Source organism: Chaetomium tenue, assembly GCF_020726465.1.
Source record: "Chaetomium tenue strain MPI-SDFR-AT-0079 chromosome Unknown F5144scaffold_2, whole genome shotgun sequence".
Lineage (NCBI taxonomy): Eukaryota > Fungi > Ascomycota > Sordariomycetes > Sordariales > Chaetomiaceae > Chaetomium > Chaetomium tenue.
Genome location: NW_027117330.1, coordinates 4,745,379 through 4,759,901, shown reverse-complemented (window position 1 = coordinate 4,759,901; position 14,523 = coordinate 4,745,379). Strand labels below are relative to the sequence as shown.

General features: G+C 58.5%; 4 protein-coding genes across 4 annotated transcripts; 2 read left to right on the top strand and 2 right to left on the bottom strand.

Moving 5' to 3' along the window:
- Positions 1–6: 6 nt before the first annotated feature.
- Positions 7–1,737, bottom strand: F5144DRAFT_564690 (uncharacterized protein). The gene is made up of 6 exons (XM_066788435.1): positions 1,167–1,737; positions 802–1,095; positions 702–749; positions 544–649; positions 411–487; positions 7–299 (listed from the first exon to the last, which is right to left on the bottom strand). The coding sequence occupies exons 1-6, from the start codon at positions 1,470–1,472 to the stop codon at positions 57–59; spliced, it is 1,074 nt and encodes a 357-aa protein (XP_066647279.1). The 5' UTR covers positions 1,473–1,737; the 3' UTR covers positions 7–56.
- F5144DRAFT_564686 (major facilitator superfamily domain-containing protein) lies at positions 1,738–4,231 on the top strand. Its single transcript, XM_066788434.1, has 5 exons — positions 1,738–2,298; positions 2,376–2,728; positions 2,777–2,842; positions 2,899–3,051; positions 3,112–4,231. The coding sequence occupies exons 1-5, from the start codon at positions 2,067–2,069 to the stop codon at positions 4,063–4,065; spliced, it is 1,758 nt and encodes a 585-aa protein (XP_066647278.1). The 5' UTR covers positions 1,738–2,066; the 3' UTR covers positions 4,066–4,231.
- Positions 4,232–5,360: 1,129 nt separating this feature from the next.
- Positions 5,361–8,877, top strand: F5144DRAFT_643271 (uncharacterized protein; the record flags this gene model as incomplete). The annotated part of the gene is made up of 4 exons (XM_066792813.1): positions 5,361–5,675; positions 5,728–8,179; positions 8,242–8,285; positions 8,416–8,877. The coding sequence occupies 4 exons, from the start codon at positions 5,361–5,363 to the stop codon at positions 8,692–8,694; spliced, it is 3,090 nt and encodes a 1,029-aa protein (XP_066647277.1). The 3' UTR covers positions 8,695–8,877.
- Positions 8,878–8,883: 6 nt separating this feature from the next.
- On the bottom strand, positions 8,884–12,399 carry F5144DRAFT_145395 (fungal-specific transcription factor domain-containing protein). Its single transcript, XM_066782423.1, has 6 exons — positions 11,947–12,399; positions 11,791–11,857; positions 11,475–11,724; positions 11,260–11,424; positions 11,023–11,201; positions 8,884–10,971 (listed from the first exon to the last, which is right to left on the bottom strand). The coding sequence occupies exons 1-6, from the start codon at positions 12,103–12,105 to the stop codon at positions 9,128–9,130; spliced, it is 2,664 nt and encodes an 887-aa protein (XP_066647276.1). The 5' UTR covers positions 12,106–12,399; the 3' UTR covers positions 8,884–9,127.
- Between the last annotated feature and the right edge of the window lie 2,124 nt (positions 12,400–14,523).

Genomic DNA, 14,523 nt, shown 5'->3' with positions numbered 1-14,523 from the left:
CCCCCCCCCCCCCCCCCCGCCACATAGCGAACCCACAACCACAACCAACCTACAACCTACAACCACTCAACACCCCACGTCAACTCACCCGCACGAAACGGCACAATCTCAACCCCCTCCCCTTGCAGCGACTCCTCGACGCGGGCGGCGTCGCGTGTCAGGCGGATCTGGCGCGTCGCGGGCGCCACGCCGTAGAACCGCCGCCCGTACTCGGACAGGAAGCCCTTGAGCGCGTCCTCGGTCACCGAGTCCGCGGGGATGTCGCCCCGCGTGATGGCCTCTTCCAGGGCGGTTAGGACCTGTGTGGGGTGGGGGGGTGGTGGTTAGTGGCAGGTTGATTGGTTAGTTTTGGGGTGGGGGGGTTGGGGGGGTTGGGGAGAGGGAGGAAAGGGGAAGGGGGGGGGGCATACGTAGCCGAGGGCGTAGGGCTGGGTGAAGACGCCGGCTGCGGTGTTGCCCTTGCCCTTTTTGGAAGTGATGTCGTGGGCTGGGGGTGGGGACCATGTTAGCTTTGTGAGGGATGAAGATGGGTGTGGTACGTACGGGCGCTGTCGGTGCCGAGGAAGAACTTGCCGTTGCTGGTGACAACGGCGTTGAGGAGGGCGCGGCGGTCCTCGGGGGACTTGGCGGAGGGTTTGCAGTAGTGGTGCTGGGCGGCTTTAGCTGACATGTATGGAAAGGGGGAGTGGAGAGGAACGTACCACGTTGGCGGACCAGTCATCTACCAAAAGGGAGAGGTGGTGGGCGGTCTACAGAGTCAACACCGGTATCCAGTCATTCAGGAGCGGAAAGGAGACCTACAATCGTCCCGACGACATTCTCAGGCAACGACTTGACCGCTTCAACCGCATCGGCCGAAGTGCAGTGCTCCAGCACGATCTTGAGCTTGGGGTACTTCTCCACCAGCCCCTTCAGCACCGGCAAGAACCTGATCTCAGCGTTCATGACCGTCACACCGTCGGCAGCGCTGCTGGGGACCTCGCCATGGAGGTTCAGAACAACACCCTCCTCCTCCATTGCCTTAAGCACGTCATGGAACGGATCAAACGACACGACGCCCCACTGCGAGTTGGTGGTTGCACCGCGGGGGTAGGCCTATCCTTGGTCAACCCCCTTTTCCCCATCATCAAGTCAACAAACAAAACAAAAACAAAAAAACCACTAACCTTCACCCCCGCAATCCCCTTCCCCCTCCCCTCCCTAATAACCTCCGGCGTAACCAACTCATGCAGATACAACGACATCAGATAATTCACCTCACCATCCAGCTGCTGCAGAGCCTCCTTGTAGGCGAGGGCCTCGGCGACGGACACGACGGGGCGGGGCGCCAGGTTGGGCATGACAAAGACGGTGTCGATGCCGGCCTTGCGGATGGTCGGGGTGGCCAGGGCGGCGATGGGGCCCGGGGCGTTGCGCAGGTGCACGTGCATGTCTGCGGCGGCGGGGAGGGTGTAGGTGTCTTGGAGGGGCATGGTGGGTGGTGGTGGTGGTTGTAATGGTTATGGTAGTGGTGTTAAGTGCCTAGCTGGGGTTGTGGATGGCGGGTTAGGAGTGAGTTGTGAGTGAGTTTAATAACTATCATGGAGGGGCACTCGAATTGGGCATCGAGGGGCTCTTGTCGGCATTGGATTGCATGGTGGGGGGAAGAAATAATAAAATTGTATAAAAGGGTTAGGGTTGTGATAGGTAATTTGATTCGATTCTTTGACTTCGTCTTGTCTCTCCTAACTGTCTAGGTTTCTTATGATAACTAAGGCAAGGTATGACCGAGGTCGGAATTGGAACCAGGCTAGTGTCAATTGGATATTTTGGACACTAACAAACAGCAAGTATAAACCCATAGGTATGTTCCATTGAACCGAGGAAGGCGCGGACAGAACGATCCTCCACCTGCCCCGGCTCGACTTACAAATCAATTAAAGTCTCCGGTTTGAACAAAAAAACAAAAGTATGAAACGTCTAGATCTCTTATTTTCATCGAATTTCTGAGACAGCCTGTCTCAATTGACTTTGTATGGCGCGCTCGGAACAATTGAGTCGAATGTAAACACCACAATCGTTGAGCCATGACGACCCCCTTCAACACGCGGCGGCACGGCGACGACGACAGCTCGGCAATTTCACCAACCGTGGCCGAGAACACACCCCTTCTCCGTTCCGAGTCCAGCTCCGTAACCGTCCGGGATGGCTCACCCGCAAGCTATCGGCAGCCCGGCCCCGGTCCGGAGCAGCCGGCGCTCGGCTGGAAGCGGACAACCTGCATCGTGTTCAGCATGTGGGCTCTCATCTTCCTGCAGGGTGAGTTCATGTACCATGTTACCGCAGCACAAACAAACAATACAGGCCAATGATGCACGAATACTAACCCGATGCAGCCAGCAACATGAGCGGCATCTCGACCACCCAGTCGACCATTGCCGCGGACCTGGATGCTTATGAGTCGGCCATGTGGTTCACCAGCGCCTACATGATCAGCATGTCCTCGGTGGCCCCTCTCGCCGGTCGGTTAGCCATGATTTTTTCGCCGGCCACCATGGTCTTGTTAGCCTCGGGGTGCTTCTCTGTGGGAGCTCTGGTGACCGCTGTGGCGCCGACCTTTGCCGTGTTCATCCTCGGGAGGGTCATGCTGGGCGTCGGCAGCGGAGGCATCATGACGTTGTGCATGATTCTCGTCATCCAGCTCACCTCGAAAAAACGGAGAGGGTTGTGGATTGGCTTGACCAACGCTGTGAGTGCTACGTGACACTACTTATGTATCTAAGCTAACAGTGGTCAGGGGTTTACGCTCGGTGTGTCGGCCGGCGCCGTGGTGTTTGGTGCTTTGCTGCCGGTACTGGGATGGGTAAGAAACACTCCGTCCACTACTTATACGACGATAATGTATTTAACCATTCACAGAGGCTCTTATTCGGAGCCCAAGCCCCAATGGCCGCCCTTGCTGGTCTCGGTGTCAGCCTCAGCATCCCCCCTTTCGCGGCTGATGAAAACACCAAGGATAAGACGACACTGCAAAAGCTCGCTGGTCTTGATTACGCCGGCGCTGTATCTTTGGTATGGCCTTCCAAATACCCATTGTCTCTCTCTCCCAAGACAACCACACTAACTACCCAGACCGTCACCATCGTCCTCTTCCTCTACGGCCTCTCCGGGACCATCCAACCGCTCCCCATCGGCCTCTCCCTAGTCACCCTCGCTATCTTCCTCGCCGTCGAGTCCCGCGCCAAGGACCCAGTTCTCCCCCTAACCGTGCTCAAATCCCGCGGCGTCCTGCTATCCTGCTTTTCCCAGCTCGGCTTCATGGCCGCCCGGTGGACGGTGCTCTTCTACGCGCCCATTTTCGTCCTCGCCGTGCGCGGCCTGTCGCCCGCCCTCGCAGGCTCCATCCTCATCCCCACCAACGCCGGCTTCGGCATCGGCGGCCTGCTCGTCGGGGCCTTGCATATCCGCCACGCCGGGTCCTTCTGGTTTCCCGGACTCCTGACGCTGGCCCTGTTCTCCATGTCACTATTTGTGCTCGCCTTCGTGAGCAACGCGGCTACGTCGATCGGGCTGTACGTCACGGTTGTCTTTGTCAACGGGCTGTGCACCGGCGCAGCGCTTAACTACACTCTGGCGCATCTGCTGTATCTGTCCAGCCCCGATGTGCACTTTATTGTCACTGGGCTGCTATCCACCTTCCGCGGGTTTGCCGGCAGTTTTGGCACGGCCATTGGCGGCGGTGTGTTTACGCGGACGCTACGGGATGCCCTTGTGAGCGGATTCGAGAAACTGGATGGTGGTGAGGGGCTGGGCAAGGCGAGGGAGAAATTGATCACCGTGCTCATTGGCAGCCCCGCGGTGGTATGGAAGGACGGGGTTCTGAGCGCAGCCGAGCGGGTGGTTGCCGTGGTTGGATATGAACGGGCCTTGGAGGTGCTGTACAAGTCGGCTGCCGCCATGTGCGTGTTGGTGTTGGTCATGCAGGCAGGGACGGGGTGGCAGGCGGCGGAGACGAAGGGTGATGATGATAGGGGATTTGAGGAGGATGTTGACGAGAGGGCAGGGGGGAGGGCGACGGAAGCCTGATTGTTTGGAAAGGGGCTTTGTAAGTCAAGAATCTAACTTGTAAACAGTGTACATTTACAACTTGTAGGATCAGAATGGGAACCACTATGCCAGTGATCGCGAGAGCCGACACCGGTGGTGTTTGCGAGACCCGTCAATGGCCAGGGGTTCCCCCACAGGTCCCGGCACCGACCCCTCGGTCCCTTTCTTGTAACCCCTCTTCAGATGGAGTCCATCACCCGTTAGTCTACAGTACGTACCGATGCCAAGAGGCTTGAGTGCCTTGGCCGTGAACGAACGACACGAGGGGAACAAGGACTCGGGGCCAGGGGTAGTTCGCAATGGCACCCGCTATGATTGGATAGGGGCCTGGCTGGCTATGTCATCGGACGGACTGGTTGCTTGGCTTCTTGGCTTCGCGGCTGGCGGGGCGCTCAAGGCTCCAAGTGTGCTGGAGCAAGTGGCTTGCAGTGCCTCGAGACTGCTTGCCCTTTCCGTCGATCAAAAATAGACGAGGGATTTCTGGCAAGCCATTGTCATCCAGTGAAAAGTGCCCACTTCGCCAGTGTTCAATTCGGCCATTTTCTGCCTGAGCTTACGCTGCAGCTTCCCAAGGCTCGGCATGCCCTCGGTGGCCCATTTTATCGTGGAGATGGAAGTTCAATGCAACGCTGGAAAGCGGTGAGTTGGGAAACATGGAAGTCAGCAAAGTTGGGTAGACAAGGTCAAGGCTGGGGAGGATTCACTCGGCCAAGTCTCCTTGTCCATGCCAGTCTCTTGCCAATTTCAGTCTCTGCCATCCTTCAATTCATCTTCAGAGGATACAAGGGCAATCAATCCTACAAAGTTTTCTTCGCCTTTCAACTCACACTGCCACTCAACTCCACACCTTCCAAAGCCCAGGGGGTGCCCACCTCCTGACTCGTGACACCATGAAATGTCATGAAATGGTGTGAAAGACCGTGTGCGAAGTTTCATCTCATCAGAAACGCCCCCGAGACTCAGCTGCCATACACCAGACGGCCGGACACAGACCGACCATCTCATTATCGTGCCCAATATTGCCTCAATAGCGCAGCCACCAGCTCGGTGTCCCCGAGCACCTTAGATAGCACTCGTCCTCTTAGCGATGGCCTCAGGACCAGCCATATACCGCCACCAGAGCACCGTCTTACTATCCCGCCGAGCCGTCCCCGAGCTTCGAGAGGATAGGGCCTGGCGACGGCCCCAGAGGAGTCCCAACTGATTTGACACGCAGCGACATACAAGGACATCCAACGACATACATCATCGCACTCATCCATCTTTAGCCCATCATGTCCAGCCAGGACACAGGGGAAGCCGACGACGATGGCTTCCCCGACCGGGGCCCGGTTGTATTCGCCGTGACGACGGCGGTACTGGCCCTTTCGACCGTGTTCGTCGCCGCCCGCCTGGTGTCCCGCGTCGGCATCGTCCGCCGGACCGCCTGGGACGACTACATGATCGTGCTGGCCTGGCTCATCGCCGTGTTTTTGAGTGTGAGCATCGACCTGGGCACCACGCACGGCCTGGGAAGGCATGATGAAGATATCGAGCCGGACAAGCAGGCCGGTCTGAGGATGGCTGAATATGTCTTTTCTATCCTCTACGTGCGTATCGCCGAACCCGCTTTTGGTTTTCAGTCTAATGACCCATGTCCAGAACCCGGCCTTGATGGCGACCAAGACGTCGATTCTCATCTTCTACCTGCGTCTGTCCAAGAACACGCTGAAGGTCCTCCGCCTGGCATCGTGGCTCGTCCTGGGCATCGTCAACGTTGCCGGGACCATCCTGACCTTTATGAACATCTTCCAGTGCCACCCGACCGATGCGGCCTGGGACCTCAGTGTGAAGGCCGCCCGTTGCATCCCGCTGCTCACCGAGTTCATCTGCTCGGCCCCGGTCAACATCACCACCGACCTCGCCATCCTCGCCCTGCCCATCCCCGTCCTCACCGGCATGCGGTTGCCCCCGCGTCAGAAGGCCATCCTAGTCATGACTTTCGCGCTCGGCATCTTCGTGACCATCGTCGACGTCGTCCGCATCTACTACCTCCAGCGAGCCATCGACCACATCCCGACGACCTCCACGGCCGACCCCATGGCCAGCTTCGGCCGCACCCGCGGCTTCTCGTGGAACGCCTCCCTCTCGCTGATGTGGTCGGCCGTCGAGGTCAACGTGGGCATCATCTGCGCGTGCATCCCGACCCTCAAGCCGCTCATCATCCGCATCCTGCCCGCCATGCTCGTCGACCCGGACGGCACCCTGCGCAGCAGCACCCGCGCCACCGGCACCAGCAGCAGCACCAGCACCAGCAAGGACGAGCACCAGCGCGGCGGCGGCGCGTCCATCGGCGCCATGCTCGCCAGCACCGGCCTCACCCCCCCGGCACCAACACTCTCCCTCACCCCGCCCGCCGTCGACAACGACGCGCCCACCCCCGCCTCCGCCTCGGACGACATCTCCATCCGCGACTTCCTCTCCACCACCGCCCCTCCCATCCCCCAGCGCCCACCCCCCACAACAACAACAGCAGCAGCAACAGCCTCAACCTCAACCTCAACCCCAACCCCAACCACCTCGCCCGACCTCAGCCGCCGCAGCAACTCCCACCGCAGCTCCACCCACCACCACCCCCGTGACCACCACCACCACCACCACCACCACCCCGCCACCTTCATCACCCTCGCCCGCCCCAAAAACCTCCTAACCACCACCGCCCCCGAATCCCTCCGCTACAACGCCTTCGCCAGCATCCTCTTCTTCCTGTGGGGCTTCTCCTACGGCCTGCTCAACACGCTCAACGGCGCGGTGGCGGTGGTGGCGCACATCTCGCGCGCGCAGGTGCTGAGCCTGACGGCGGTGTATTTTGGGGGCGGGTATTTGCTGGGGCCGTTGGTGGTGGGGGGGTGGTTGCTGAGGCATGATGAACATCATCGGACGAGGAGGGGTGGTGGGGATGGGGGTGGGAATGGGGGTGGGGGGGATAGGGAGAGGAGAAGGAAGAGGGCGAGGAGAGTGAGTGTGAGGAGGAGGAGGGGGAAGAGGGTGGGGGATGAAAGTGTGGGTGGGTTTAAGGCGACGTTTATGGTGGGGTTGTTGATCTATGGTGTTGGGACGGTCATGTTCTGGCCGGGGGCGGTGATGGGCGCGTACGGGGGGTTTATGGCGAGTACTTTTGTGGTTGGCTTTGGGCTGGCTGTGCTCGAGACGGCCGCCAACCCCTTTTTGGTGCTGTGCGGCCCGCCCGAGTATGCCGACGCCCGACTGCTGCTCGCCCAGGGCGTCCAGGCCGTCGGCAGCGTGCTGAGCGGCCTGCTCGCGGACCGCGTCTTCTTCGTCGGACGCCTCGTGGGCCCCGCCCGCACCGTCAACTCCACCACGCTGATCGACGTGCAATGGACCTATCTCTCCGTCACGCTCCTCTCGGTCCTCCTCGCCCTCCTCTTCTACTACATGCCGCTCCCCGAAGTAAGCGACGCCGAGCTGGCCGAGCTCGCCTCCCGCTCCCCCGTCGACCCCGCCCAAAAGTCCATCGGCAACATCTCCCTCCGCACCTGGACCGTCGGCCTGGCCGTGTTCGCGCAATGGTGCTACGTGTCCGCCCAAGAAAACATGTCCCTCTTCGTCGAGCAGCTTATCACCTCCTTCACCACCAACCCCAGCGCGGCCCTCGCCGCCCCCGAAACCAGCATGGACCCCTCCACCGGCCTCGCCCTCTCCCTCCCCAACTACCTCCTGATCGCCCACAGCGCCTTCGCCCTCTCCCGCTTCCTCGCGGGCTTCCTCTGCATGGCGCGCGCCCACCTCTCCCACCCCCACCCCCACCACTCCCCCTCCCACCCCCCATCCCCTTACCTCCGCTACCTCCCCACCCCACGCACGCTCCTCCTCCTCTGCACCCTCACCGCCGCCCTCTCCGCGCTAACCACCGCCGTCCTCCCGCGCGCCACCACCCCCACCCAACACCGCACCAACCCCAACCTCCCCTTCATCCCCATCACCCTCTTCTACCTCTCCGAAGGCCCCATCTGGCCGCTGATCTTCTCGCTCGGCCTGCGCGGGCAAGGCACCCGCACGAAGCAGGCTTCCGCGTGGCTGACGATGGGCGGGTGTGGGCCGGGGGTGTGGCCGTTTGTGGCGTATGGGATTGTAAGGGGGGGCGGGAGCGTGCAGGTGTCGATGGTGGTGGTGGTGGTGTTGATGGGGGGGGCGGGGGTGTTTCCGGGGTTTTTGGGGGTGGTGGGGGGGGCGCGGGTGTTGGCGGATGTGCCGCCGGGGAGGCCGGAGGGGGATCAGGCTCAGGCTCGGAGGGGGGTTGGGTGGGGGGAGGGAGGGAGTGTGCTGGAGGGGGATGTGGAGGGCGGTGGTGGTGGTGGTGGTGGTGGTGAGGCGGGTGGTTTGTCTGGGGGGGGTCAAGGTCAGGGGGCGAGGGGTGGCAGTTTGCTTGGGGAAAGGTTGAGCCCGGGCTGGCCTGACTCGAGGATGACGTTGGCTCCTGATGTTGGGCCTAGTCGGCGGTTGAGTAGTCAGGATCACCACCCACAGCAGCAACAACAACAAAAACAGGAGGTGGCACCTTGGGAAAACCAGGTTTTGGATACAAAAATATTGGAGGACTTGAAATGATGGTTATGATTATTATGATGTATGGCGTAACGAGCGTTGGTTTGGTGTTGGGGCCGGTTTGTTTGCTAGAAAGATACCCCCAGCAACGGGTCATGATGTAGTGTTTACGCTATTAGCAAGTTATATCTTGGATAAATTAGTTAATATGTATCATGTCAACCAGAAATCTAAAGAACTTGGTCGAAACAAAGCACGACTAATAATTAACATCTTGCGTTGGATAGCATAGAGCTATATTTTATATTCGTAACCCGTTTAGTAGGCGAGCATTACCCCCTAATCGTTTGTACATACATACCCGACCCGTTCCCTTTTATACAAGACAAACACCCTTCGCCAACTCCACGCTAGAAAACCAACCCTCTTTTCCGCTTAATGTCCACATATGGGTATTTCCAAGTCCACCCACCCCCAGCCATTAAACCTCTCGCCATCACCCCGACGTAGGCGCCCCATTCAAAAAGAACTCCAGCTCATTCCCCCCGCCGCCCATAAACGACTCGTTCTCGGCCAGCTGCTCCAGCAAGCTCAGGAACGGATCCTTCTCTTCCCCCGGCCCTGTCGTGGCTGCGCTTTCATTCGGGCTCGTATCCTTAGGCGTAGTCCCTACACCCGCAGCTCTCCCGTTTTCGTCGCCGTGCCACGGGGTAGGCGTGCCAAACGCATTGGTGGGTATCCCGCCAAACATGGGGTCGAAGTTCTGCGCCGCGCCGCTGGGGCCGGGTGTGGATCCGGGGAGCTGGCCGAAGTTAAAGGACGGGTTGAAGCCGCCGTTTCCCATGCTGGGGAATCCATGGGGTAAATCGGCCGACTGGCTGCTCGCGCCGTTGCCGAGCGAGAAGTTTTGGAGGCCATCTCCGTTAGTGTTGCCGGCTACCGAACTATGCGACATGCTCAGCCGGCGATTCTGCTGGAGGGACCCATGAGCCGGATTAACAGAGGTTGGCGTGTGTAGGATCCCGGGTGATGGCTGGGGTGGCAGTGACCCCGGTGAGAAGAGCGGTCGATTAGCGGACGACGGCGTGGATAACGATGGCGCGGGTGGGGGTTTCATGTTGTTGAGGGACATTAGATTCTTGAGATCCGGCCTCGGACGGCCTGATGGGGCCGTGTTCTTCCTCTTGTTTGGCCGAGACGGCCCAGGATCCGAGGGGCTGGCCCGGGGTGCGTAGAGGCCGTGGCCCGGATACGTATCGGTTGTGAAATCCACCACAACATCGGCGAGACTCAGATTCGCCGAATCGAAGCTAAAGCTCTGCCCCCCTGGTCCCCCAATGTTGGAATATCTGTCGAAAAAGTCTTCGAGGGTGAATACCGGCGAGTACCGCATGGGGCTCTGGGAGAGACTCTTGACGAGCTCCGAATGTGCGTGGTAAATCCCCTGTAGCGTCTCACGCTGGTGTTGAACGCTCGCCCACGCGTACCGCAGCTCGCTCAGCTGCTGCATCTCCCTGGATAGGAAATCGGTCGAGGATCTGAACACGTTCATGTCGCCGGCTGATCCTATCCGGCTGTAATGAGCGCCATGGATGTGTACTGTGCCGGCCGTGCAGATGCAGTAGCCGACGAAAGCAGGCCACTCAACTGACGCCGTTTGTTTTCCGAGTTCGACGAGCTCCGCAATGGCGTTCGCGTGGAGGAAGCACATATTTGTAGCTTCGATCTGCCAAGATTGGTGTTGCCCGGTCCCTGCGAGTTCCGCAAGGTCGATGGGCAGGAAGGGGCGGTAGATGAGACAGTGGATAAGATGATAGATCAGCTTGCTAAGCACGAGCACCGTGGAATCCGGCTGCCCGAACAGGGATTCCACGCTGGAAAAGACATCCTCTGTTCCTGACGCCCACACATCCAAATCCTGCCGGATCTTGGAGAGGTTGGATAGTGAGTGCCATGGAAAATGGGAGTCGCCCTTGACACCGCCAGCTGCCAAATACTGGTTTGTCGTGCCGAGTATGCGGCAGATGTCGATGAGCATCCCGTTGCTTCCCTGGGCCTTCTTGCCCCCACCTTGCAGGTGCTGGAGGTTCGTGTAACTTTGAAAAAAGTCCCCTTCCATGGGTATCGAATTCGGGCTGGGGAACCAGCATGGGAGCCGTAAAAGTATGGCCCGGTCCGAGATGAGGGACGGGCGCTTCGAGCCACAGGACATGAAACGATCAAGAAGATAGCAAGTCCAGAATAACCTTCGGCGGCTTTCTCGCTCGATTGGTGTGACGCGGGCGTTCATGTCCAACTCCCGGTGCAGCTCCAAGGCCATGGCCATGCCAACAGCGCTTGCTACAAAGATGATTAGTTTTACCGCTGCGAATGGGTTCCGAGAAGACATACTCAGCAACATGTACGCCTTTTTCCCCTTCCCCGAGGCTGTAAATGCCGTTACAAGAAGCACGAGAGCCTGCAACGCGTCCACGGATGGGTCGTCCGTATCTATCTCCAGTCTCGACTTCGCCGCATACTCCTCGCTAAGTTTCACGGCGGATTGGTAGCCACTCGGGTGGGGCGCATATCTTCACGGCCGGGTCAGTATTGAGAAATGACAAGGATAGTCGGGTGCTGTCTGCTCACCTGGCGGCTACCGCATAAATGGCGTGAACTAGGTAGCCGGGTACTTGTTCCAGTTGCAAGCGTTGCCGTAAGGTGGACTCGTCAAAAATATAAAAGGGTTTGTCGTGGAAGCGGGTGAAATAGATGTCGAGTAATGTACCGGGATGGGGTTCAGGGGATTGCTCACTACGCGAGGTTAGAATTGAAACCTGCAGTGGAGAATATGGGCTGCTCACTTTGACTGGGCAGGGGAAAACACGATTGTGTCTTGAGTTTCCTGGCCAGCATCGGCTGTCGCTCCAGATGCCGGGTTTGATGCCGATTGAGTCGAGGCGGATGCTTCAGGGGCGTCTACCACAGCACTTTCAGAGCCTTCTGCCTCGGCGTCCGCTTTCTTGTCCTTTAGTCGAGCTTCCAGCCCATCCACCCTCTTCAGGAGAGCTTCCAATACGTCGGTTTTTGGACCTCTTTTCTTAGGAACGGCATCTGTGACGTCGTGTGAGGAAAGGCAGGGAACGTGGAAACCCAAATCCGCTGGAAGAAAAGACATACCATATATACACGGGCATTGGAAAACTTGACATGCCTCGCAAGCGGGACGGAGCCGGTTGCACTTAATCTACATCCTCTAACATTAGCTCACATTGGCTCTGCAGCAGGTGGTGATGCTCGCCAAGCGCCCGTAGAGCGTCAAAACCAACCACATACCTTGCGCTTCCGACACGATTTGCAATTCATGGATTCCCGGGGTTCGTTACTCATGCGGCGTGTGGGAAGGCGTTCGATGCTAACTTGGGGCCGCGGCATGGGGGCTAGCGGTATGCGAGGTAGCGGTGTTACCGCTCTGGGTTCGTAGGGCTGAGCCATCTTGTCGGGTGTGTCTCCGCGCCGCGCGCCTGAAGCGCAGTGCTGAATTCCCACCAGAAAGCTGTACGCTGCACAGTCACCGTTTACTTTGGGGCATGGTTCCTTGGGATAGATAGTCTCTGAACAGGGCGTGGGGTGGTCCGCCACTCGAGAAGATTGTCACCAAACGCAGCAACTGCCAGACACAGGTCGACACTGCTCGATTCGAATTCGTGGTGGCGCCGGCGTATAGGGTCGTTTTAGCACTGAGCCGTTCCTGGAACCCCAAATTTGTCCTTCTATATTCCGTGTTGCTAGTGATGCGCGAGTCGTCGGGGGCGGTACCGAGTATAAAGGTGGCGCTCAGCAAACGGTGTTACAATGCCTTTCTTTGCCTGCAAGATGCTGTGTTAGCTGACTACCCAAGAAGTCGAACATGGGCGCGCCAGCTTTCGATTGGCGGAGAGGCGCCTCGCGCAACCAGGACGCCGAGGAGGTGGTGAGATATCCAGGCAGACGGTGGTTGGCTCCAGCCGTGTAAGAAGCAGAAAATGTAAAGTAGTCGGATTGAGAAAGGACAAAAGACGCGGCATCGGTTAAGCAGCCGGGTATGAAAGGGGCACCGCGTGTTTTTGGAGGAATTGCATGTGGCCCTGTCCTGGATTTAAACGGGGGAAACCCTCACAGGCTCACATTCATCCTAGACCGGGGTCGGCAGGTCATGGGGCTTCTTCGTTCGTTCACCGCACCATCGACAGCTTCATTGCCCAGCGCACATACTGTCAACAAACGTGGTTGCCTCGTGGCATTCGATGCGGTGCTTGACAGCGAGGGCTTGGGGACGAAAAAGGCGGCCCGTAACAGAAATGTGGAGAGTCAATTGCTGGGATTCGAGCGAAACTGGTCCCTGTCCGGGGCCATGTCGAAGGCAGGGAATGCGCCGGCTCAGTGAGGAAGTGGATAGAGTCGGGGTGTCAGGAAAGGAAAGCAGAGCTCATGGCGGATGATGCAGTGCGTAAGCTGTGCAAGGTACGGAAGTCTGTTTTCTGGGTTCGGGACTCAAAACAATTCAATGTCAAACAAGCTCTTAATCCATCTCATAAGGTGTGATCCTCGAGCAACATAGATGGCGGATGGTGCGGGGAGATGGCACGGTGGAAGTGTGGGGTTGGTTTGTGGAGGTCGAGAAGGATGAACCTGCGGAGACCTCGGCCGGTTCCACCTGCAGATTTGGGAGAACAAGTGGAGAGAGTCCTTGCCCTGGGGGCCTTGGCTGGATTCACGCAGTGTGGCCGTCTCTCGCAAGCCAGCCCAGTTGCAGTTGTCAGGAACAAAAACACCAACATCTATTGGTCGTGTCTGTATTGATTTCCAAGGTTCTACCATGATCATATTACCTATTTACCTAATTATTTGTGCCAGGCTCACGTGCAGAGTGCTTAAACCATATAAAACATTAATACTGGTTACCCTCGTTACCAGCCAGCAGCGTCGCTAGCTTTTGGTTTGCAGTTTGCTTGATCAAACGGAACCGCTGACAGAGTAAAGTGGTAGGCTTGGCATTCAACTGCTGCAGGTGGTCTCGGAGCTCCCGCCCTTCAGAGCCAAGCGATGTTGCAGCCCAGATAAGTCATCAATGAGACCTCGGGAACCACTTTCGCCAGACAAGCGACGACAGCTTCCCCGGATTTCTCGTCAGAGGGAGCGACAAGCACACTAAACCCCGACGCTTCCAAGTAAAGGTGCATAAACGAGAGCGGACGGAGTGCCCCACTCGGCAATGGCAGACCTGGCACCTGGGTGCGCTGGACCTGTCGAGCCTCTCTGTTCCTGACTGCAAGGGCCTCTCTGATGCCATTCACGACGTAATGGGGGCGCGGTACTGTGTTGAGGTTGCAATATCCGACCCTTTGCCGCTCCAATGGCGGCACATCTACCGGCTGCCCGCTTCTGCCTACGCAGACGGGTTCAATCTCGAGGCTCTATCCCGGTTATGTTCTGTCCCGTTCACCAGTCGCCCGATGAAGCACCGCATTTCTGGACCTGCCTACCAATGGGCGTCCCGGTCCGGGCCAGATTGTGCCACGCGAGACTCTAGTTTCAACTGTGAAAGATGGGGAAGAGGTACCTAAGTACCTGCACTGGTCAAACCCTACTCCCTGAATTAATTCCCGAGGTGATTCGAACTAACCGATGGCTTGAGGTTCGCTAACTTCGCCCTCCGTCTCCTCCGGCGGTATTGTGCCTCTTTCCGGAGCAACGACAACGAAGGTCTCCCAGAAAATGCGTGATGAGAGCGCCCATGCTACCTACTCGCTTAAGCACCACACACCCGTTCCCTGCACCCCGCAAATCTCAAGCGCCTGGGGTGCCCCTGCTATCCCCACTAATCATCGTCGATCCTTGGCGTTCTGCGGACGTTCGAAGCCCGAGTTGACT